This window comes from Prionailurus viverrinus, chromosome E1 (assembly GCF_022837055.1).
Source record: "Prionailurus viverrinus isolate Anna chromosome E1, UM_Priviv_1.0, whole genome shotgun sequence".
NCBI lineage: Eukaryota > Metazoa > Chordata > Mammalia > Carnivora > Felidae > Prionailurus > Prionailurus viverrinus.
The window spans coordinates 48,220,947-48,244,494 of NC_062574.1; the positions used below are offsets into that span (position 1 = coordinate 48,220,947).

The following is a 23,548-nucleotide window of genomic DNA, read 5'->3' on the forward strand; positions in this document are numbered from 1 at the left end:
GCTCCCAAGAAAAGCCCTGAGCCCTGAACTGAGGAGGGGAGGCAGAGGCCAGGGACAGCTGGCAGGAAAAGACAGAATGAGCAGCACAGACGCGGGAAGAGCGAGTCTGTTTAATGACAGGGCTGGGACTGGTTACAAACATCAGAAACTACAAAAGGGCAGGCAGTTGACGCATGGCTGCAGGAGGAGGGACGGGAGGGGACACAGGCACAGCAGCCACACAGCAGCCAGACACCCTTGAGGACGGTATACGACCAAGGGACACACATGGGGGGGGGGTCCCCCGCATCTCTGACCCAGATGGGTGGGCAGGACCAACTGCCAGTCAGCAGCCAGGGTGGGGGGAGGTGGGGAGGGAAGGCCCGAGGCCCGAGGCCCGCAGAGCCCCGGGATGGGGACATCTGGCCTGTCATCTCTGACAGTAGCATAGAGCCCCTGCTTCTGCTGGGATCCTAAGCAGCAAAGGCAGATGGGGCTGGCATTCGAGGCTTCTTTACCACGGCCCCTCCCCCAGGGCAGGCATCCTGTCCCACACGCTGGCCCCTCTGCTGGCCCTTGCCCATATGGGCTGGAGCAAGTCAGAGAGCCACATCCTTTTGGAGGGGGGCAGGGGGGAAGCCAAATCTTTTTAACCTAGAAGTGGAAAGCAGGAACGTGGGGAGCTGGTCAGAGAATGGGCTGGACTTGGCTGGCAAAGCTGGATCACCCCAACCCTGCCCACCCAGGCCCTCGGGTCACCCCAACCGTGCCCACAGGCCTAGATTCTCTCCGACACGGGACCCCCATCTCTGCCACAACACTCTGTCCTCTGCCCAGAAGCATGACAAGGACCCCTCCCTGCCCCACACGCAGATGGGCAGAACCCAAGCTTCCCAAGTGCCTCTGGGTCCCTGGGCCCCGCAGATACACAGTATAGATATGTATGTATATATATATATATATATATATATTTTATATATAGATCGTATATAGAATATATCTGTATATATGGTAGATGTGTGTGCGTGATGCTCTAGATAGGTGACACGGGACCTGCATGCTGGCCGGGCAGACAGAAACGGGGCTGGTTTATTCCCGGAGAGACTCGGACCTGCCCCGGACTCCTGCCAGCTGCTCAGCTGGGTCTCTGACAGAGAGTAGAAAAGCTAAGAAGGGTGGGCCCAACTCTTCTAGGAGGAAGGGTACCCCATCCCCACAGGCCACTGAGCTGGGGTCAGCATCCAGGCAGCCAGCGCCACCTCCTGGCGGCTCCGGTGGGGACCGTGGCCACAGCAGAGGCTGCCTCTTTCTGGGAAGACGAGTCAGGGATTCCTCCAGCTTCCTTGGCACCCAAGGAGGGTCTTCAGAACTCGGCCTTCGGCTCAGGGTGCTGCCTGGGAGGGGGGAGGAGAGAGGGGGGGTCCTATGGCCCCGAAGAGGGCAGCGTGGCCGGAGGGCTGTGGATGAGATAGCAGATGAAGTGAGAGGTTATGGGGGGAGGGGCATGGAGTGGGACCAGGGGACACCGGGAGGGGGGCAGCGGGGAGGGATCAGGGGATGGCAAGGCAGGACAGTATCTTCCAAGAGACCCATCACACTGCAGCTTAGAGGCAACCCACTAGACCCCAGTTCTGCTAGGAACCTGCTGTGTGGCCTCAGACAAGTCAGGTCCCGCCCCCACCCGCCCCCGGCCCCCAGGTCTTTCTCTCCACCATGCGAATCACATCTGAAGTAACATCAACTGTGTGAACGTGTTTCACACGCTGTAAAGAACCCTTCCAACATCAGCTCTTTTTCTATGAATTCTGAGACCCGTGCCTTCACTCTGGTTGACCCGGCTGGGTACCCTTCCTGCCACACAAAGGCATTCTCTGCCTGTAAAGCCCCTGTGCTGGCCCACCACCGCTTCCCTGATGAGAGAAACTGGATGGAAACCCTGCTAAGACCCTGCTGTGTAACTGCCTCCCACTGTCTCAACCCATTTGAACCTTAGCAGTAGGTTGGGTGTGTAGGCCCCGGGCCCAGGGAGACATGCCTTCTTGGGGCCCACACCCCCGCCCTCGGGAGACCCGGGTGTGGGGGGGGAGAGTGTGCAAAGGGACGAGGGGACAATCCCCTTCATGTCTGGCGGGGGTGGGGGTGGGGAGCGGCCTAAATTCGAGATGCCCAAGTCTAGATGGGGGCGGGGCCCCTGTGGCCCTTCGCGGCTCACTCTGCGAGGAGCAGAAATGGGCAGACTGAGATTCTGCTGGTTTCTTCGTGTTTGGGGTTTGGCGAGATGGAAGTCCCAGGGGTCCAGCTGGGGCAAGAGAGGGGAGGGGACAGGGCTTCGTGTCGGGAAACGCTGTCCATGTGTTTCTGATTCACTGGGGCGTGCACTGGCCAGCTCTCTCTCCTTCTCCCCCTCCGGTCCCTCTAGGCCCCTGTAAAAAAAGCCCTTTTCTCTAGAAGCAGGAAGTCTTGTCTCCTGGCTGTAAACAAACTCATCTCCGGCAGCAGCGAAGAAGCCAGGCTGGGGAGAGGCGTGGGAGGGCAACCCCCTTCCCCCCAACTGACCCTCCCTGGCCCCTCTGTCTGCTTCCGGCAGCTCTCTAGGCTCTGCCAGCACCCCCTCTGGCAGGTAGAGGTCTCTTGCCTCCTTCCCGTCCACCCTGGGGATCTGGGGCAGATCCCCAGGGCCCAGCTGTGCACATCTGGAGTTGCTGCCTGGCTGTAGCCAGAAGTTCCCGAGCTCCCCGAGCTCCCCTCCCTCCCCGGGTGGTGCCGATGTGGGGGGAAGGGAGCAGGAGCACGCTGGGGCCAGTGTGGTCAGCGGCAGGAAAGTCAGGAGGCCTGGCCTCCCAAGGTTGCCCTCCAGGGACCTCCCCCAGAGCTGGGCCCGGAGGCCTGCGAGCAGGAGGTCTAGGAGGTTCCGTGGGCCAGCTTGGAGCCTGGGGAGGAGACGCGCCTTTTCTATGGGAAACTGCTGGGAATGTTTCTCTACAACGCGTGTCCTGAGCTGCTGGCTGACCCCTGCTTCCCATTCCCGCCCACGCTCCTCTCCCTCTTCCCTACTCGAGCTCTGCCTCCTCCGCCCCTCCCTGGAGCTCCCAGAGCCGCCTTGCCCCTTGGGGGCCCAGGCAGGCCGGAGTGTTCCCAGCCACCATGTCTAGGGGCCAGCCCTCCCCTCGTGCTCTGACTCGGCTGGAGTCACTGAGGCTGGCCACCCTCCTCGAGCCCATCCCCAGAACTGGGAACCCGGCCTCCAGGGCCAGCCTAGAAGTAAACACGCCCCCCCCCCCCCCGCCCCATGGTGTGCGTGGTGGTGAAACCCACGCAGGCCCCTCGTGGGCCTGGGCACGTGCACGTGTGTGCACACGTCCTTGTGATTCTCTGGCTCCAGCCCTGTTGAGGCAGAGGCAGCGGGGAGCACTGGTCAGCCTTAGATGAAAAACAGCCCCCGCGTGGCTGGTACCTAGGGAGGAAGTTGCAGGAGCTGGCCTGGGCTGCCTCTGGGCTCGATGAGCCAGCCTTCCTGCTAGGAACCTCTAGCTGCTGCTAGACCCTCCCTCTCTGCCTTGGGCCGCATTGGTGTTGGGCCCTCTGGGTGCTCTCTGGTTCTAGGCAGCGGGATGGCTCTCCTGGAGGGGGACTTGTCCGAGGCTCACTGCTCTGAGTAGCCTCGAGCAGGCGCCCTGGGCTCAAGCCGGCCCGTGCCTTTCCCATCGTGCCTGTTCTTAAGGGTGCCAGACCCCAGACCCAGCCTCCCGGAAGGGTTCCCGCCCCAGCAGTCAGCTCCAGTGCCCCAGGAGAGATGGGAGGTCAGGGGGCAGGGGAGGACACAGCAGGGAGGCTGCCCGGCCCACCCTCACCCCTCCTCACGTGGTGGCGTTGGGGACCTGCTGTACCCAGCCCACTTCCTTGTAGGCAGCAGTCACATGGCTGTAGATGAGGCCACGCAGCTTGGCCCAGGCTCTCTGCGTCTCTGGTGGGAAGTCATTGGCAAATTCCTCGGCGATCACTTCCAGAATTACCCCGGAGAGGATCTGGGGGCAGAGGGAGGAGCGGGAAATAGATGCCTGGGCGTCTTGCTCCCCGAAGCTTCCCAGGGCCCGCAGCACCTCTTCTACCCAGCGTCTGGCCGAGGGCATTACTCCCGACACAGCAGCCTGGCAGCTTTGGGGACCAGACACCTTCGAGACCCAGCCCCGGCTGCCCTCCAATCCTGCTGCCCCTCGCTGTCACAGCCACCCCAGGGGAAGAAGCTGGGCTGCCCAGTGCTCACCTCTGCTGCCCCCTCCCCGAGCGTTCCCAGAGCAAAGCAAGACGGGTGGTTAGAGTGGCCGCACCCACCCAGCCACGTACCTTGAAGTACACGGGCTCCACCTTATGCTTGAGGGCGTGGGCTTTGCCCACAAGGGCGAGCACAGAGGATACCTTCTCGGGGTCATGTAGGTTCTCCACAACAGTGTTGAGGGCCCCCATGACCCGGCAGGCGTGTTTCCGCAGCTGGGGGCTCCGCTCCATTTCCAGGGGCTCGGTCATGTGCTTGAACTGGCTGAAGTACTGCTTGGCGGACGGGAAGTTCACGAAGAACCTGGCAGGAGGTGGGTGATCGCTGAAGGAGGGGCAGCCCGGCGCCGCCCCGAGGTGGCCAGGATACAGGGGGTGCGGGGTAGGAGAGGCAGGACCAGTCATTGTCTCGCCACCACGGGTGCTGTCTCTCGGACACAGGCCCTCCGTCTGGCCGAGCAGGCTTACATGCAGCCCCCCATCCAGGTCCTGGCCATTTCTGTCGGCCAGACTTGCACAGACCGTCGGCTCTGTCTCTCAGGCCTCTGCCTTCCTTGCTCTGGCCTCCTTTCTAGACCCTACGCGCCCTTCGACGCCTGCTCCAGTCACAGCAGAGACACTAGGAGCTCTAGTTCTGGGATCTCGGGCCAGTGCGACCCGGGGCAAGTGACTTCACTTTTCTGGGTCTCAGTTTCCTCATCCGTGCGACGGGCATCGTTGTTCCTAGCTTGTTATGAGGCTGCATGGAGAAGCCACGTGGGGAGCCCTCAGCACAGTAAATGCCAGCCTTTATCACGATAAAGGTAGGGCTTTCTCTGTGAACAAAGTACAGCCCAAGTGACTTAGGTCACCCGGTCAACGGAGAGAAGCAATGAGACCCAGTCCTCCCGCCAGCTCCGTCTGTTCCCTCTTCACTACCTGCTTCCCTCCTCGGCCTGCAGAACATATTGATTGGGTGATTTAATTAAAGCTATTGACTCACCTTACCCACCTCGCGTGGTTCTGTAATCACTTCACAACTCTCCGACAAGCCTGCGCACGTCTTGGGGGCAGACCCCAGGTCTTTCTAGCTCTCTCCTCCCCTCCCCAGCTTATCTGAAATTGTCTAATACACTTCATTAGGTCAAACATCACTTTCATTAGGTCACTCTCCCGCTCAAAAACATTCACCGGCTCCCCATTGTCTACCGGCCAGAGTCAACGTCCTTAATCCGGGATTCCAGTCCTTTAATTTGGGATTAAACCATCCCAACTCAAGCCATCTTCCTCCAGCCCACGTACTGCTGGTAAAACATTCCTTGAGCGCGCCAGCCTTTCTGTCCACACAGTGGAATGTCTTCCTTACTCTTCCTCTGGTCAGACTTGCCTTCCCAGAGTGCCCAGGCTGTGCCCGGGGGCTACTGCTTTCCCCTCAAGGCCATTAGGGGTTCCCTGACACCTTTTATGGACTCTTTCCTTTCTGTCTGTTGGATTGGGTCCCACAACCCAACGGCAGAGCCTGGCTCTCACACACCCTCTGACCCATCACCTCAGGGCCCAGGGCCCTGTGGCCTGCAGGATGATACTGGAGAGCTGACTGTGGTGGGAGGTCACACCCAGGCTCCATCGGAACTTCCCACAACGGGATGGAATGTCTTGGGCCTGTTTTGTCAAGTTGTTTCACACCCCTGGGGTATCTCCCCCCTTTGCGATCAGAGAAAGCCGATAATTTGCCAAATCAGCCCTTTGGCCAAAGAGCCCAGAACAGATGCAGAAAGTAAGGCATCTGGCCCAGGCCAATCCCTCCCGGCGACAAAGCGGCTGCTGGCGGGGGGGGGGGGGGGGGGGGGGGGGGGGGGGGGGGAGTGACGGGGACACAGTCCATGTGGAGACCCAGGGTGACCTTGGGCAAACTACTTCACAACCTCCTGTCCGCAAACGCGCGAGAGGAGATCCTCTGGCTCGATACTTCACAGATATTCTGGTGGGGGCCAAATGAGGCAATGAGGCTGAAAATACACTGGATTTTTCTGGAGAGGCCCTGTAATGAAGGACAAATGTAAACAGCCCAATCTGGACTTAAATGAGTATCTTAGACTTGGAGCGTTTCACATCGCAATAAAAATAATGATCGCTGTTCGCCCGGCGCGTGTAACAATATGCAAAACGTCCCAGCCTGTTATTTCATTTAATTGCCTCGACCAAGCAGGCATTGTATCCATTTCACTGAGGAGGAAATAGCAGGGAATACTCACTGAGCACTTACTAGATTGTCTCATTAATCCTGCAAAACGCTCCTGAGGTTGCCACTGCCTTTATCGCCACATTCTGTTTTAGGAATCCGTGCCCAAGATTGCCCAGCAAAGTGGGTAGCAGGGCCAGGAAGGAGCCCAGACGGTCCCTGCCTCGACGGCTTCCCCATCCTGACTTCGGGGAGGCGGCTGTGCCAGGGAGATGGTGGCCTGGAACCCAATGGGTCTCCTGCCTCAACACCCAGGGCCAGGTTGTGGCCCCTGAGAAGTGACAGTCCCAGGGAGCGGCTGCGCTGGACCAGGGGAGTCTAGGGGTCGTGTGCTCTGTTCCTTCATCCGGGCTTCTCTCCCCGGCCCCTCCACCCTTCCACGTGTACTCTCGACCCTCCCAGTCAGCCTTGGGGAGTTTCTCAGCTCCCAGAGGCATCTGGGTTTCCAGTAGAGCCTGAAATAGGCTTGTCTGAGTGCGAGGGGGAAGGCAGCAGAGTTACAACCGGGAGGGGAGCCTTTCTAGAGCTGGGAGGGGAGCCTTTCTAGAGCTGGGAGGGGAGACTTTCTAGAGCTTGGGCGGGTCGCACTGCAGGTGCGGGGTCTGGCTCAGACTCCAAGACTGCTTCTCCACGGCCACCGGCCACCGGCCACCGCCACTCCACTGCTTCGTGGCTGCTCACTCCTGGGGCAGGGGGAGGGGGGAGGGCGTAGGGGTGCGGCTGGCCTTAGCCCAGTGGGGAGGGAGGACCTGAGAGTGATGGGTCAGACCAGTTTCTCAGGCTCTCACTGGGGCCTGTCCCCTGTGGATGTGAGTAAAGTTGGGGAGGGGGGCGTGACAAACTGGGGAGGGGCCTTTGGGACACCTTTAACCCAGGGTTAACCCACCCTTTAACCCAGCCCTCCCCCAACTGGCAGTCATGGGGCAGAGAGCAGGAAGAGACCCAGGAGAGGAAGGCTGGTGTGGCTTGGAGGAGGGAGGCTGGCAGGGAGGAGCTGGGCTCCAGTCAGCACAGAGGTGGGGTCAGGTGAAGTGTGGCCTGGGCTGACCAGCAGGCGAGACCTAACTGCTATCTCGGGCCTTCTCAGATTAATTGTGGGCCTCTCACTGAGCACTGAGTACATTGGTAAATGCCCCCCTCCCCCAGCCCAAACCCAGCCTCCCTAAGAGTCGGGAATGGGGAACTGCAGGGGCACAGAGAGAAAGGAAATCTTGCCAAGACATCAGCCTCTCCAGAAACAGCCCTGGCCTTAGTGGTCAGTTCCCTCTTCTGCACCCCACCCCCCCATTCCTGGGGAAGTTGGGCGGTACCCCAGGAGCTGGATCTTGGACACGTCCCCTCCACGTCCTCCCTGGCAAAGGGCAAGGTATCTGGACGGAAAATCTCCAGGGTCCCGTGGACTCCACCTCCTTTCTTCCGGGTGACCCATGTGCTCACCGGTGCATCCTGAGGCCTGGTGGGCTGGCGTGTGCCAGCATACATGGCTAAGAGCCACCCTCCAGGGATGCAGTCTGGTGCATCTGTGACTCCACGACCCACAGTGTGCTTGTGTGGGTGCTCCCACGTGCAGGTCGGCGCCTCAGAATGTCTGAGGGCTTCGGGATCTGAAACCCCCTCTTGGTCTCCCCGCCATCCCCCCTGTGTTTCTGGGCCTCGGAGCTGCCCACATCCCCATATCCCTTCCTCTAGAATCCTCCCCCAAAGAAGAGGCCACTCAAGAGTGCTTCTTGTTCTTTTTTCTCCCATATCTGTTTCCAAGTTGGAATCAGGGCATATCAATACGGAGTTGGGCAGGTCCCAGGCCTGGGGGAGGCAGAAGGGAGAGAGCTTCGGGGAGGCACAGGAGCCAAAGCCGGGCCAGGACTGGGAGACAGGCATGCATTTCAACCCTCCTTTTCACAAGCAAGGGTTCACCCTAGCTCCAAATAGTAAGACTGCCCTACTCTGCTGGAGATCCGGCAGCTTCCCTCTGCTGCTGACAGGGGGTTGAGGGTGAGTTGCGGGTCTGCGCCCCCCCCCCCCCCCCCCGCCCCGGGGACCAGCGCGTGTGGGAAGAGAGCATCAATCTGCAGCTATAGTCAGTCACTAGCTTGTGGGGGTTGGGGACATTAACTATAGAGGAACAGTAAGTGTCACTTCAGGGGCATGTGGTACCTGGATAACCTCTGAGCCCAAGACACATGGCCTTTCCTCCCCAAGTGGCGGTTTCAGGGTGGAGCCTTGACTCCTGAAGCTTCTTCCTTTCCCTCCACCAAGCTCAGCAGGGACTGTACCCTAGGGACTGCTTGCTTCTCCACTCACCTGTGCCTCACCTGGGAGCTCGCTGCCCTCCCAGCCCCTAGGGGCAGGAAGGGGCCGGCTGGGAAAACTGGACCCCCCTGTGACCTACTCCTTCTGACCTCTATTCTCTGGCCCTTGGCTCTGTCCTTCCAAGAGGTTTTGAACACAGAAAGGGGCTGCGCCGGAGAGAGGGGTCTGCTCCTCTTTGCCCGCCTTCTAGGCTGAGCCTCAGTGTTCCTGCCTCTAAAATGGGGAGCCCCCGACGAAGGGTGGGTGAAACGTGTGCCTGTGACAGCTGGGTTGGGTGGCTGGGGTCGCTGGCGAGGAAGGTACGGCCAGGAGTTCTGAGGCCCCGGGAGAGGAGGGGAACAGAGGCGTCCTCCTTCTGGGTCTGCCTCTTAGTTCCTAGCCCCTGGCCCAGAGCCAGGACGGGCTCAGCCAGGGCTTCGCCCACCCCGGGGAAGCCCCACGCTGCCTGCACCCGGGCAGGCCCGGCCCCAATTTCAGCCGGAGAGGTGGCGCCGGAGGAGCTCAGGAGCTCGGACCCGGGGCCGAACCCGCCCCTGCCTGGAGCCGCTGCCGCCCGCCCTCCCCCGGACTCGGGCTCGGCCGGGGCCGGAGTGACACCTACCTCACCAGGATGGCCACCCCCACGTCCTCGCAGTTGGCATAGAGCCGGGCCCACGTAGCCTGCACCGCCTTCCTCTCCGCCTCGGACAGCTCCTCGCTGCGCTCCCTGCGCTCAATCTCCATCTCGCCCGGCACTTGCTCCATGAGCAGCTCCAAGCCCAGCCCGGCTTCGCTCGGCGGCGGCGGGGCGCGGGGAGCCGGGGCCGGCTGCGTGCGCGGCGGGCGGGCTGGCGAGCGAGGGGTAGAGCGCGCCGGAGGGAGGGAGCGTGTCTGTCTGTGCGCGCCGGGCGTGTGTGTGTGTGTGTGTGTGTGTGTGTGTGCAGGGTATATGTGCGGGGGGCGGGGGACCGCGAGCGGGGGGCGGGGATGTGGTCTGCTGGAAAAATGTTAAAAAAAATAAAGCCGCTCCAAACCCCCAACCCCGCGTCGGTGAGCCAATTCCGGCAAGGTGAAGGCTGGGCGGGGTGGGGGCGACGCGGCTGGCGCCCGCCGGGCCACCGCGGACCTTGACCGCCGGGCGGGGCTGGGGCGTAGGTGTGGTGGGAGCGCTGGGGGGCCTCGGGGGGGAGGGGGCGGTCACGCGGCGCCGGGCTGCGCGGGCCGCACAGGAGTGCGCCCCAGGCTGGTGCGGGGGGGCGGGTCGACGGGGGTGGGCGGGGGGGGGGGGTGGGCACGGTGTCCCCGCTCACGCTGCGGGCGGTGTCGGGCCGTGTGCGTGTGTGCACCCTTCACGCGGCGGGGAACTGACTCAAAGTCAAACACTCCCAGGCATTTGCGGCGTGGCCGCCCGCCCTCCAGCCCGAGGGGGCGGACGCAGCCCCTCCGGCGGCGCCGGGATCCCAGCTGAGCCCACGCTCACTCCCGGCCTCCCCCGAGCCAGCCGCTGGGGGCGTCGGCGCCACCCCCAGAGCTGCGGACCCCCGGGCCTGGAGGGTTTAGGACTGGGGTCGCCTCCGGGCTCCAATCCCTTATTGGAATCCACCGCCGCGGGGATGGGGGCCGGCTGTCCAACTTCAGCGCCAGAGGCCTGCGGCCCCCTTTCCTTCCGGCCAGCACCCCCTCCCCCTCGGTACGTGCACAAGGCGTCCAAGGCGTCGGAAAAAAGTCCCTGGGTGGCTTATTAATGACACGGGCAGGCAAAACAAACAAAAAACAAAAAACCACACGCGCTGCCCAGAATTCCGGCCCTGGTGAAAGAAAGTCCGAAGAAGAGGCAGCCGGCCGGGCAGAGAGGTCCTGGGAGAAAGGTGTCAAGAAATCTTGGGGAGGCCCAGGCCGCTGGAGACATCTCAGCTACCGAGGTTCCAATTAGGAAGGGGTTCTGGGAGTGGACGGGACAAATTCTTGTCCTGCCGGCCCTGCTCAGAGAGGTGTGAGCGCCACTGGACCAGAGGTGGGGGCTGGGCCTCAGATAGCCAAAGGGTCCCCACCCTACAGGCAACTGTTGGACCTGGGACAGCCAGGTCCCCCCTCTGACTCCCAGACCAAGCCTGATGCCTCTTCCCCTAGCGCCTGGAGACTCTGCCCTTCTCAAGACTTTGTGTCCCAGTGCAAGTATCAGAAGACCTTGGCTTTGGGTAATGTATCTTAATGGGGTAATGTAATGGGGCAATGTATCCCCTCAGGCTTTGGGTAATGTATCTTAAAAATCATGGGGCACCGGGGTGGCTCAGTCGGTTGAGCGGCCGACTTCAGCTCAGGTCGTGATCTCTCATTCCATGGGTTCGAGCCCCGCGTTGGGCTCTGTGCTAACAGCTCGGAGCCTGGAGCCTGCTTCAGATTCTGTGTCTCCCTGTTTCTCTGCTCCTCCCTCACTTGCACTCTGTCTCTTAAAAATAAATAAGCATTTAAAAAATGTGTTAAAAAAAATCTTGGGGGCACCTGGGGGCTGACTTTGGCTCAGGTCACGGTCTCGCTGTTCGTGAGTTCCAGCCCCATGTCGGGCTCTGTGCTGACAGCTCAGGGCCTGGAGCCTGCTTCAGATTCTGTGTCTCCCTCTCTCTCTCTGCCCCTTCCCAGCTCTCTCACTGTCTGTCTGTCTGTTTCTCTTTCTCTCAAAAATAAACATTAAAAACTAAAAAAAAAAAAAAAAAAAAATCACGTTTGGAAGTAGAGAGCCCACGTGCAGCCCCAGCTTGGGCCCTCCCTGGAGCTCAGGGTTGAGGTCCCTCCCTGGCATCCTGGGCAGGAGACCCCCTGGCACTGCCTCCATCTCAGTTGAGGGAAGGAAGATCTAGTGCCTTCTTCTGGAGGACTTGGTGAGGGATGGAGGAGAGGGGATGTTCAGAGCATGTCTGCTCCACGTGCTGCCTGGGCCAAGACCGAGCACACCGCACTGGGCCACCTCACTGAACCCCTCTGATCGGACACCCAGAGCAGTGCCATGCCCTTCCAAGTGGCGGCCCAAGAGTTTCCACTGGGACGTGGAAAGGAAGGAGGAGAAATCATCTTTCTGTTTGGCTTTATCTCATCCTTTACAAGTTTTATCTGTGTTTACGGGGCAGGAGTGTGTTTGCACGGAACTATGGTATATAATTTTTAACCGGATGCGACTACCTATCTCAGGAGTGCCCACTTGAACTCGGTCTTTACGGAAGAGGGTATGTCATCAGTGACATCTGGAGAGGATTGTCCAGAGGGGACAACCGAGTCACGTAGCCGGCCCTTCTTCACTCTCTGGCCTCCCTTGTCTTCCTGGCTTCATCATCTAACATTCTCCTCCCTTTCTCCCCCCCTGAAGCCTCCGCGTGACATCATGGTTCCACTGCCCATCAACTTCCGGTTGCTGGAATATGCTTTGTGCTTTCAGGTCTGCAGCACTGGCAGTCTTCCCTCTGGGGGCCCCGACCTTCCTTGAGCACCTGCAAATTCAGATGCCCCCGGCTCCTCTTTGAAGCTTTCCCTGCCGCTTACAACCCCCTGCAGATGCCTTCATTCACCTAAGTCACTCTATTGTGGTCATTTACCTCACCTGCCGGTGCATGTGTCTAGACGAGAAGCCGCTTGAGGGCCAGACCCAGGCCCTAGTCACATCTACATCCCATGCACATCCCGAACAGACAGGTGAATTTACGCTGCCACGGTCGGGGACAGCCTGGGCCCAGCGAGGTTAATCAGTCTGCACAAGGTCGGGTCTGCTGACCCCACTAATCAGCTTGAGCCTCCTAATCCATCACCAGCAGGAACCTCAGGACAGACCCAGCAGTGCTTGTGGGAGCCGGCGGGGCCGTTTCGGCCGCCTTCTGCAGACCCCGTCTGGGAGGGGATGGGGCGGCTGAGCCATGTGTACCACCCTCTTCCTGCTCAGCACCTTGGCCATGCTCTGGCGCCGCCGATTCGCCAACCGGGTCCAACCGTGAGAGACCGACTGGGCCATGGACTCGGGTGGTGGTGGGGAGAATCCACCGGGTGGGGCGAGAGCCCAGCCAAAGGCGGGCAGAGGCTGCCTGGACCTCCAGGGAGGCTGGGAGGGGGGTTTGCCGGGAGTCCCTGAAGGGCTTCCCCTCAGAGCAGGGGGGAGTTTGCGGCCCTTCAGAGACTCTGGCCAAAGCCCCCAGTGCCACAGCCCAGCGTGGCTGGGTCCCGCAGGAGAGGGGGGGTCTGGGTCTGGGCACTGCCCACAGCCCTTCCCGCCTGTTTCTCCCACCCACAGAGAGCCCAGCGGACTCGATGGGGCGGTCGTGGGCAGCAACGTGGACACAGACCTCCAGTCCTCAGGCAGGTAAGGCAGCAGAGGACGTGGGGTGGAGGAGGGAGGGTGCGTCTAAAGAAGCTGCCGCTCTCCCTGCCCCTGTCCGAGCCTGGGGAGGACCACGAGAGTGTGCGCGCACGCTGTATGCTGGCCCCTCGCCCCAGCCACCCTGTTCCCCGTGTGCCTGGTGGGCAGACTCAACGTCTGTTTTCTCCAGTTGGCCTTGGGAGCCCCCAGCCTCTCCTCTGGACCACAGCTGCTCTGCCTGTTTGTCCGAGTGTGGGCTGGTCCCCAGGGTCCCTTCTAGCGGCCGGCAGGCGCAGGGGGACTGGAGACAGGGATGGGGCAGAGGCAGCCCTGCGTTGCTTTGCTCGCTTTCCCTTCCCCCTCTCCTGCTGCCCCCGCTCAGCCTCAGCGACTCCTCTGCCTGAACCTCTAGCGGGATTCGCTGTCCGGTCCCCAATAGAAGGCGCAGGAAGAGCATGACATCATCGGCACTGAGTGCCATTGGCTGGGCAGCCCCTGCGGGCAGGACGCTGTCTCCAGTGGCCAGAAAGTTAACTCTTCCCTGGGCTGAAACCATGTGGCCTTTACAAGGGGTGAAGTTTTGGGAACTTCTGGGTTTTTCCTTCCCTGGGTGACCATTGTCCTTTGATGACAGGGGCTCCTACGCCCATCAAAAAATAAAAAAACAAAAAAAACAAACCAACAACACTGAAAAAGCAACAAATCTTTATTAAGAACGTACTGTTTTGCGTGTTCTTTTGTGCCTGGGGACCTCCCACTAGTGTGGGAGTCCTGTGTGAAGTGACATTCTTTCCTGCAAAAGGTCGACTAGCCGCCTCTCACCCCTAGTGAAACAGAGCATGATGCACTTGGGCTCCAGGGCCCTTGGCAGGAAGGAGTCTCGCCACAGGGCTCAGGTGGCTGTGCCGGTCAGCATGCCTGCCTGCTGATGCGCCCCCGTGTCTCTTTCCGGGTGTGGGACCTGCCTGCAGCACCCCTTAGACACACAGGGACTGGCGAGCCATGAGAACATGAGTCTCTCTCCATGCGTGGCCCCTAATTCCTCCTTGGTGCTGGGACTCCCCCAGGCTCTGAATGTCAGCCGGCCCACTGGGCAAGCTCTGGGCACGTGCCGGAAGCAGGCATTCCTGTGATGCCCTTCCTTGACATCTAGGCTAGCTGAGATGGTCACGATAGTGCCCAAGTACTTGTACCGGTGAAACGGGAGGACGGCTGCAAAATGACGGACACCGGGCCTCACACAGAGGAGGCTCTCACGTGACTGGTCCTCCCTGTTGAGTTTGGGTCTGCAGGTGCACAGAGTTCAAGTCCTGACTCCACTCTTGCTGACTGAGACACTCCGGGAAAGTTACGTGATCTTTTTAGTGGCGTATAAACTGGGATTAGTAAGAGAATGGTGTGAAGGGGTTTGTGAGGTTGAAATTAAGATAATCGTTGGGGCGCCTGGGTGGCGCAGTCGGTGAAGCGTCCGACTTCAGCCAGGTCACGATCTCGCAGTCCATGAGTTCAAGCCCCGCGTTGGGCTCTGGGCTGATGGCTCAGAGCCTGGAGCCTGTTTCCGATTCTGTGTCTCCCTCTCTCTCTGCCCCTCCCCTGTTCATGCTCTGTCTCTCTCTGTCCCAAAAATAAAAATAAACGTTGAAAAAAAAAAAAAAAAAGATAATCGTAAAGCACTTGGCACGGCTGCTTAATAAATGCTGGCTGTTCTCTTGTTACGTGACACTTGATTGGTGCTTTTTTTCTTCCCCAGAGGTCTCTCGTGTATTAACCCGCTTGGAAATTTCAACAGTCCCAGAGGGTTGGCAAGACATGTCTTTTTTTCTTTTCTTTTCTTTTCTTTTCTTTTCTTTCTTTCATTAATTTATTAATTTATTTTGAGAGAGAGAGCACACACAAGCCGGGGAGGGGCAGAAAGAGAGGGAGAGAGAGAGAATCCCAAGCAGGTCAGGTCCGTGCTGTCAGCGCAGAGCTCGAAGCGGGACCTGAACCGCGAATCGTGAGAACATGACCTGAGCCAAAATCAAGAGTTGGATACTTAACCTACTGAGCCACCCAGGCGCCCCAAGACAGGTGTTTCTATCTCTCCGTTAATGTGGAGGAAACTGAGGGACTTGGCGTGTAAATTGCTTGCTCAAGGTCATCCATCTGATTTGGGGCTGATGGGGATTGACAGGTCCCTGAATTCAGGCAGGTCTATGTCCCTTACAGCAAATGGGCCTGGACCCCCTGTCAGGAGAAACAGCCAAATCTGGACCATCTGGCCCGGCCTGGCCCAGTCTGGTCTGGCCGGAAGGGAGTAGTTGCCTGTTAACTCCTGAGGACTCAGTCCATTGGAAAAATCGGCCCAACATCTAACCCCTCCTGCTTATAGTGGCTGCTCTGAAGGTCTGGCCTGGGCGGCACATGGGTTGAAATTTCTGCTCTCCAATTCCAGCTGCTTTCCTGGCCACTCCTACCCCCTTGGTAGTGGGGTGAATCGCTAGGCATGGGCTGGGAGGAAGAGGAAGTCCAGAAACACGGGAAGGCCATCGCCTTCAATCTTCTGACTACTGTGCTTTTCTGTTTAGGGAGAAAGAGCCTCTGAAGTAAGTCCTCATCTCTTCAGGCAGAGCTCGGCCCTGGGGACTGCGATCAGCTGGCAGAGGCAGGTAGGGCAGGGCTGTGAGCCCCGGAGGGTAGAAGGCTGGGCTGGGGACAAGGAAGCAAGATTCTGCAAGGCCTGGCCGTGTGGGAGCAGAGCAGGCCACCTTCAGCTCTGTGGTCATCGATGGAGGTTGAGAATAAGGGGGGTGGGCTCCCATCCACCCCTACCTTGAGCCCGTCGTGGTCCAGGCCACGGGGCAAGGGTTAGTTTTCAGGGAATGACGTGTGATCCTGACAGCATTTTCTAGGCTTGGGGATGAGGTGGTGGTCATGCAGGGGACCTGAGGGTAGTGCCAGAGTACTTGTAAGGGAGAGGTGGTGTTCTGGAATATCCATTCTGCATTGACACAAGCTCTTGCCTTGGCATGGGAGGAAGTGCCCATCTGGCCTGGTCTTCTGTTTCAGTTCAAGTCCTGGTTTGCCCCCTTCCCCACAAAGGGTGCTTTGGAAGCAGCAGCAGCAGCAAGAAGGAGAATGGGAAAAAGCAGCAATGGAGAATGTAGACCCCTCCCTTTCTGCCCCTGGACCTGCCTGTCCTCTCTTTGCCCCAGGCCCTGGTCGTGGGGCTCCCGAGGCAAGGCCTGGCTGGGGCAGGCAGGAGGCGCAGAGATGTTTATTGCTCTGAGATGGGCTCCCTTCCTCTGAGGTCCAGAGAGGGACTTGGTGGGGTCTCCTGGATCAACTCTGGGGCAACCCCAGCAGCCCAGGCTCGGGGAGGCATAGGTCGGGAATGAGGAGCCCCAGAACCGAGGGGTTGCTGATGGCTCATGTTCACTATGGAAGGGTTTCTCGCTCACAAATTAAAAAAAAAATTTTTTTTTTTAACGTTTATTTTTGAGAGGGAGAGAGAGACAGAGTATGAGCGGGGGAGGGGCAAAGAGAGAAGGAGACACAGAATCCAAAGCAGGCTCCAGGCTGTCAGCACAGAGCCCGACGCGGGGCTTGAACCCGTGAACCACGAGATCATGACCCGAGCTGAAGTCGGCTGCTTAACCACTGAGCCACCCAGGTGCCCCACGTTCACAAATTTAATCCTTACCACGACCTGAGGAGACCGGGCATGTTATTATCCACATTTTGGCAATGAGGAAACACAGGTGAATGAATTTGTCCAGGGTCATCTAGCCAGGTGGGGGGGGACACCCAACTGGGGGACACCCCCCTCCCACAGCCTCAGATGGAGGCTTTAAGCCCACGCTCTTACCCCCCAGGGCCCAGGCAGCCACTCTGGGAGAGAAGGGGTTCTCGGGCAGCCCCCCCAAGCTTGTGGTCCCAGGCTGTGTGATCTCAGTTTGCCGCGGGGGCGCTCACTTCCCTGTGGCACTTGCCTCTCCCGGTCCCTAGAGCTCACCCCCTGCCACTCGCTGCTCGGCTGAGATTATCAGGAAGAAATGCCAGTTGGATCTGTGACATGTCTGCCTGCAGCTGCGAGCAGGCATCCCTCAGCTTGTCCCCCGAGTGTGGGTTTCTATGCGCGTGTGTGCACGCGTGCGCGTGTTCCAAAGGGCCAGTGGCAAGTGGGAAGGGGGGGAGAGCGTGACCCTTGTTTGTGTCAGTCTGCTGACTGCTCAGTGCCGGCGGCCTCCTTTGCCCCTGGCTGCTCTTCCCATTTCTCTCTTCTTCGAAGTCCTGCCCGATCCAGAGCAGAGATAAAAGCAAATTTCCGCTTCTGCTCCCTGAGATCCAGGCGCAGACCCCGCAGGCAACTGCTCCCGACTGTCTGGAAGCCATTCATCTTCCAAAGCCACCCCCCCCACCCCTGCGCCCGCCCACACGTGCCCCCTCCCCCCCACCCCTCCAGCCCCCACTGCCCACCAGGGAAGTCTCAGCCTGGCCGGGCCCCTGGCCCTGCCTTCTGGAGGCGGCAGCTGGGGAATTCTCTAGACAGCCGTCCCTCTGCGGCCCTGACTCCACCTCTGAGGGAAGGAGAGGGGAGATGATGCAGACAGAGGGGACCCACGCTGAAACCAGGGGGGAGGGGCCGCTGGTAAGGCGGGGAACCTGGCAGTGGAAGCCTCTAGAAGTAGGGCAGGGCGGAGTCAGGGGAAGGGTCACACCAGGGAAAGGAGCTCTGACACGGGCCCAGGAGTTCGTGACCACCTGTCTCAGCTCCCGTCAGCCTGTCTTTCTCCTGCGAGGCTTCACCTTCCCCGGTGACAGGGCTGTCAGGCAGAGGGCCACGGCGGCGGGGGCGCGGGGGTGGGGGGCACTGCTCCGGGGGACCCAGCCTGCGCTCCCCGATCCTACCTTTGAGCTCGTCCTGTGCTCTGCTCGCTCGCCACGTTCCTGTCACTGCAGCCTCGCCTCTGCTCCCTGCCACTTCCAAATTGCCCTGTCTCCTTCCACTAGTCTGAGGAATTGTCAGGCCAAGGTCACCCTGGCTGGACAGGGGCTGGCTCGCGGCCCAGACACACATCCACGAAGCGACACCCCTTCGCAGCACTCTTCTAGGAACCTGCTCGGGGGGATGGGGGCCCCTGCAGGCTTCTGTCCCAGGAGAGGGGAGGGAAAGCCAGGGGAAGGGGTGCTGGGGGCGGGGAATGTGTTCTCGCCCGGCCTCTGCGGCTGCCGGGGGGGACCCTGGCAGCTGGGGCGCTGTGTGGGCTGGGTAGGGGGGGTGCTCTCCCGTACGGAGCAGGCTGGCTCTGGTGGGAGCAGATTGTGTTTACACCTTCCCCACACACCCAGCCCACGCTCGCCTCTTATTCCCGGGGCCTCTCCCACCCCTGGGCGCTGTGCACAACCAGCACATTTGCGTTCCTGCTGCAGGAAGTTGCCACCCTCAGCCGAGAGCGTCTCTACAGAAGGCTGCCCGGGCCTGAGGCGTTCCTTCCTCAGCCCACTATCTCCCTCCCGCTGCAGGGGTGGACCCGAGATGTCCCCAAAAGGCCGCGTCCTTCTCCCCACCCCGTTTCCTTGCAAAGAGCTGCTGCTTGGGAATGGGGACAGGGAAGCACGTGGGGGGGGGGGGGCTCGGTAGACTGACCATAATAGGAAGGAGGGGATTAAGGGCGACCAGAGAGACAGAGCCGAGGCACCCCTGGTCCAGGGCGCTGGCCACCATGAAATAACAATGCGGGATCTAAGAGCCGGGAGTCTGGAGTCAGAGAGCCGGGTTTGAATCTCGCCTCCCCCCATCACTTCCCGCCTCTGTGGCCTCGGGTGGGTTCCTGAACAGCCCCGCCTGGGGTTTCTCATACGAGGAAGGTAACAGGGAAGCTATTGTTGTAAGGGTTAAATTAGATAACGCGGAGAGCGCGCTTAGCACACACAGTCGGCGTTCAATGTATCTGAGCCGGGGTGACAGCGTTTGTGACCTGTCGCCTACTGAACAGGCAAGGTCGCAACCACAGTAGGTTCCGAATAGCTAGTCCTTCGCCGCCTTCCTCACTCCGTGGCCCTTCCTGCCCGTCTCTCTGCAATCACAGCAGTGGGGCGATGGGTAATTCTGAAAAAGTCAGAGGGGTGCCTGAGTGGCTGAGTCGGCTGAGCGGCCGACTTTGACTCAGGTCATGATCTCACAGTCCGGTCCGTGGGTTCAAGCCCCGCGTCGGGCTCTGTGTGGACAGCTCGGAGCCTGGAGCTGCCTCGGATTCTGTGTGTCCCTCTCTCTCTGCCCCTCCCCCGCTCATGCTCTGTCTGTCTCTCTCTCAAAAACACATAAACATTAAAATATACATATATTTGAAAAAAACATACATATATTTGAAAAAGAGCACAGCACAGGGGCACCTGGTAAGACCCAGCTCCCAGCACCCAGTCAGGCCGTACGAGGGAGCATCACTGTTGTCTCTGGGGGCCTAGAACCCCGTCCCAGCCTCCAGTGGGAGTCCTGGCCTGGACACCTCCCCTCCAACTGGTTCCACTTTCAGAATGCATCTCTGTTCCCAGAGAAGACAGGAGGTGATTGCCCTGATGCTTCTCCGTCCTCTGTCTGTATGCTAATCTCTCTGCTGGTTGGAGCCTGAGTGACAGGGAAAAGACTGCTCTGAGCTGCAGGGTGGCCGAGGGCAGCAGCTGGGAGCAGGAAGGTGCTGCTGTCTGCTGCTTCTGTGGCTGAGACTCAGGGTTGTTGCCAGTCTCTCCCGGAGACTGGAACATGACCAGAGAGCTAACGAGGTGGCGGGGGGGGGGGGGGGGGGGGGGGAGCAAGGGAAGCAGACATAGCAGCCACCACTGTCCTGTGTCACCTTAGGCCACGGATGTGACCACGGGGAGTACCTCGCCCATCCCAAACGTGCGGTTGTGCGGATGCGGGCAGGGTGGTCCTGGGCCAGGGCGCCCAAGGGGCCCTGGCCCAAGACTAGGTGGGCGTGGCTCCCTATCTGAGGCAGGCACCAGGCCCAAGAGCAGGGTCCTGGCGGTTCCCAGGGACCCTCTATAGGACCTCACTGTTAGGAAGAAGCCCAAGGCCTTGCGACAGTGGGAAGTTAATGCTTCTTTGCAAGCCCGAAAAGAAGGAAAATGGCCAAGGTTTACGGTAATATGATGATACTAATAATATTATTAATAACGTTAATGTGTCTCAAACACTTATTATGTGCTAGGCAGTGGGCCGGGTGCTTTATTTATATGCATTGTCTCATTGATGAGGCAGGAACCGTTGTTATCATTCACCCAATAAGGAAAGTGAAGTTCACAGAGCTTGCTCAAGGTCACTCACAGCTAGTAGTGAAGCCAGGACGCCTGCCCGGGCGATGTGATGCCAAAGCCCGTGAAGGTGTTGGGGGGCGGAGGACTGAGTCTGGGCTTGAGGACAACCAGGGCACCAGGAATAGCTGCAGCCGGCCCCACCCCAGGGATGCCATTGCAGGTGGATGGGGGGGGGGGGGGGATGGGATTACCAGGGCTACTCCTGACGCATCATTCGAGGCTGAACCAGGCTCTGCCCCACCCCACCCCACCCCCACCCAAAGGCTAGATCCTGGCGGATCTGTCACCCCCTGCAGGGAGGAAGCTGCGGCTGCTCACAGGGATGACAGACATTGAGGTCATCACTCAAGCTCTGTTGTTGCCTTCAACCCCTGGGGGTGGGGCGGGGGCAGAGCCCTGGGGGTGGGAGAGGAAGATGGCAGCGGCCCAGGCCCAGCCGGAGAGGGAGGAGGCTGAGAAGGAAGGCCTTGTTTATTTTTACAGGGGGAGGGTGTGGGGCTTCAGGGAGGAGGCTTCGTGGAGTGGGACCCCGGGGACTTAAGCTGGAAACAAGTCCTTGTACCTAAGGACTGCAGACCCTCTCTGTGCGGTATATGCCCCCTCGTGGGGCTTAAGATTAGAGGGTGGCTGAGAAAATGAAAACAAAAAAGATTTACTGACCGACTATGACCTCTGAACCTGGATAGGAACGGCCAGGCGTGTGTCTGTGTGAGTGCATGTGCGCGCCCACACGCGTTTATTGCCATATGCAGACGCCGGCTGAACGATGCATTAAAAGAAATTATTTAACGTGTTCCTTGGCCATCTATTTAACAAGCACGTACCGGGAGCCTGCAACATACACACCTTGTGGTAGGTGCCAGCGATGAAGGGGGACAGTGCCCCACCTGCCAGTGAGGACGACAGAAAGATCCTGGCCGAGGGAGCCCAGTCGCGCCCGCTCAGCCACTGCCTGGTCACATGAGCTTTCCTTCTCCGGACCTCAGTCTCCCCATTTACTAGGCATGTGTTGAGTCGAACCCAAGTGGGCTGATGCCAGGGCGGAAAGGACTCATGACCACCCTCAGAGAAAGAACCGTCTGGTAAAATGGAGGCGATGGACCACTTGACCTCTGGGGGCCCTCCAGACTGTCCCGGTCAAAAGAGACTATAATGGACTGTCTTTGGAGATGCTGGCAGTCATCCGCCCACTCGGCAAATGTTTATGGAGCGCCTGTGTGCCAGGCACTGTGGATGCAGAAATGAAGAATTCCTGCCACAGACAATCAGGAAATTGGGCCAAGCAGAAGAAACAGACGCTTGACAACAGGCAGCACACAGGCTGGTGACCCCAGGACTGTCTCGGCATCTGCCTGTTCCCTGCCTGTGGCAGGGGGAGGGGAAACCAAGCGGACCGCAGTGGTCTCGTCCGGGTGAGGAGACGAGATCAGAGCTCAAGAGAGCGTGGCGTTCCTAAGGATATGCACACGTCGGTGGGATCCCCAAACAGACACGGGGAAGGTGATCCGATGGAGGAAAAAAAAAAAAAGCCCTCTGGAGAGAATACAGAAAGCACTAACCGTCACAGAAACACGGAAAGATTGGGCTTGATCGAATTCTTGGAAAGACACTATTTGCCAAGCAGAAATCTGAGAAAGGACCTGTATCCAAAACACACAAAGAAGTTTTACAATCCGATAAGAAGTCAGCCCAGTGAAAGGGGGAGGGTTTTGATAGACACTTCACAAGAAGGTATACATACGGCCAATAAACGCATAAAAAAAGATACACAGTAGTGTGAATCATCAAGGGAATTAAATGCAAAATAAAAAACATGCAAATGAAAACCACATTGAGATACTAGTGCACGCTCACATGAATGCGTAAGAAGACAGACCATAACAGGCGTTGGTGAAGGTACGGAGCAGCTGTTACCCTGGAAGACACTGCTGGGAAACCAGTTCGGCTGTTTCCTAGCAAGTTATCCAAGAGGAATGAAAGCACAGGGCCACACCAAGGTTTGTACAGAGGTGTTCACAGCAGTGTTATTAATAACGGCTCCAAAGTGGAAACAACCCAAATATCCATCAACAGGTGAATGAATAAACGAGGGCTGTACGGAATTCTGGTCAGCGATAAAAAGGCAACGAACCACTCTGTGGGCCACAACCCGGGGCACCGCGAGGAGCCAGGCACAAAAGAACACCCTCCTGTATGAATCCGTTTATAGGAGATTCTAGAACAGGCAGAACTAATCTGCAGCGACAGAAAGCAGATCAGTGGTTGCCTGGGGCCAGGGCTGGATCTGGAGACTGTGAAATAAAACCCGAGGTGCTCTTCAGGGCGATGACAGGGTTCTAAATCGTCCACCGGGGTGGCGGTTACGCGGGTGTATCACTTACTGGACTATCGAATCGTACATTTTAAATGGATGCGTTTGATTGTATGTAAATTACACCTCAATAAAGATGACTTAAAGAGTTAAAAAAAAAAATCAATGAAGACCTGATCCTTGTCTGGCTCACAGGCTGGTGGAAACAAATAATCACGAGACAGTGAGCATCATAAGAAGTATGCTCAAATAACAAGAGTTCTTTCTTTTTCAAGTTTATTTTTATTTATTTTGAGAGAGAGCGCGTGCGCGTGAGCAAGCAGGGGAGGGGCAGAGAGGGAGAGAGAATCCCAAGCAGACTCGAAGCCATCACTACAGAACGCGATGCGGGGCTCGATCTCACGAACCATCAAAAATTGGACGCTTAACCGACTGAGCCACCCAGGCGCCACGAGAGTTCTGTTTATTTAAAGTGCTCCCTTGTGCCAGGCCCGTGAAAGCGTTTTGCATGTACTGTTCTAAAATTCCAGATAAGAAAAGAGGCTGAGAGGCACCTGGGGGGGCTCAGTTGGTGAAGCGTACGACTTCGGCTCAGGTCACGATCTCACGGTTCGTGAGTTCAAGCCCCGCGTCGGGCTCTGTGCTGACAGCTCAGAGCCTGGAGCCTGCTTCGGATTCTGTGTTTCCCTCTGTTTCTGCCCCTCCCCTGCTCGCACTCTGTCTCTCTCACTCTCTCAAAAATAAACATTAAAAGGGGCGCCTAGGTGGCTCAGTCGGTTGAGCGTCTGACTTCAGCTCAGGTCACGATCTCGCGGTCCGTGAGTTCGAGCCCCGCGTCGGG

General features: G+C 58.9%; 2 protein-coding genes across 4 annotated transcripts; one reads left to right on the plus strand and one right to left on the minus strand.

The window, feature by feature from the left end:
• Window positions 1-95: 95 nt before the first annotated feature.
• CYGB (cytoglobin) lies at window positions 96-9,896 on the minus strand. Of its 2 annotated transcripts, none has more exons than XM_047833254.1 (4): window positions 9,384-9,896; window positions 4,324-4,555; window positions 3,831-4,004; window positions 96-1,436 (listed from the first exon to the last, which is right to left on the minus strand). In XM_047833254.1, exons 1-3 carry the CDS (start codon window positions 9,524-9,526, stop codon window positions 3,837-3,839), a joined length of 543 nt encoding a protein of 180 aa, XP_047689210.1. In that variant the 5' UTR covers window positions 9,527-9,896; the 3' UTR covers window positions 96-1,436; window positions 3,831-3,836. The 2 variants fall into 2 exon arrangements, with proteins under 2 accessions (XP_047689210.1, XP_047689209.1); XM_047833253.1 differs by having other exon boundaries at window positions 3,841-4,004; window positions 9,384-9,893.
• Window positions 9,811-22,842, plus strand: PRCD (photoreceptor disc component). Of its 2 annotated transcripts, none has more exons than XM_047833255.1 (7): window positions 9,811-9,830; window positions 10,151-10,959; window positions 12,192-12,445; window positions 12,562-12,737; window positions 13,035-13,103; window positions 15,668-15,748; window positions 21,214-22,842. In XM_047833255.1, the coding sequence occupies exons 4-6, from the start codon at window positions 12,664-12,666 to the stop codon at window positions 15,687-15,689; spliced, it is 165 nt and encodes a 54-aa protein (XP_047689211.1). In that variant the 5' UTR covers window positions 9,811-9,830; window positions 10,151-10,959; window positions 12,192-12,445; window positions 12,562-12,663; the 3' UTR covers window positions 15,690-15,748; window positions 21,214-22,842. The 2 variants fall into 2 exon arrangements, with proteins under 2 accessions (XP_047689211.1, XP_047689212.1); XM_047833256.1 differs by having other exon boundaries at window positions 12,565-12,737.
• The last annotated feature ends 706 nt before the right edge of the window (window positions 22,843-23,548 follow it).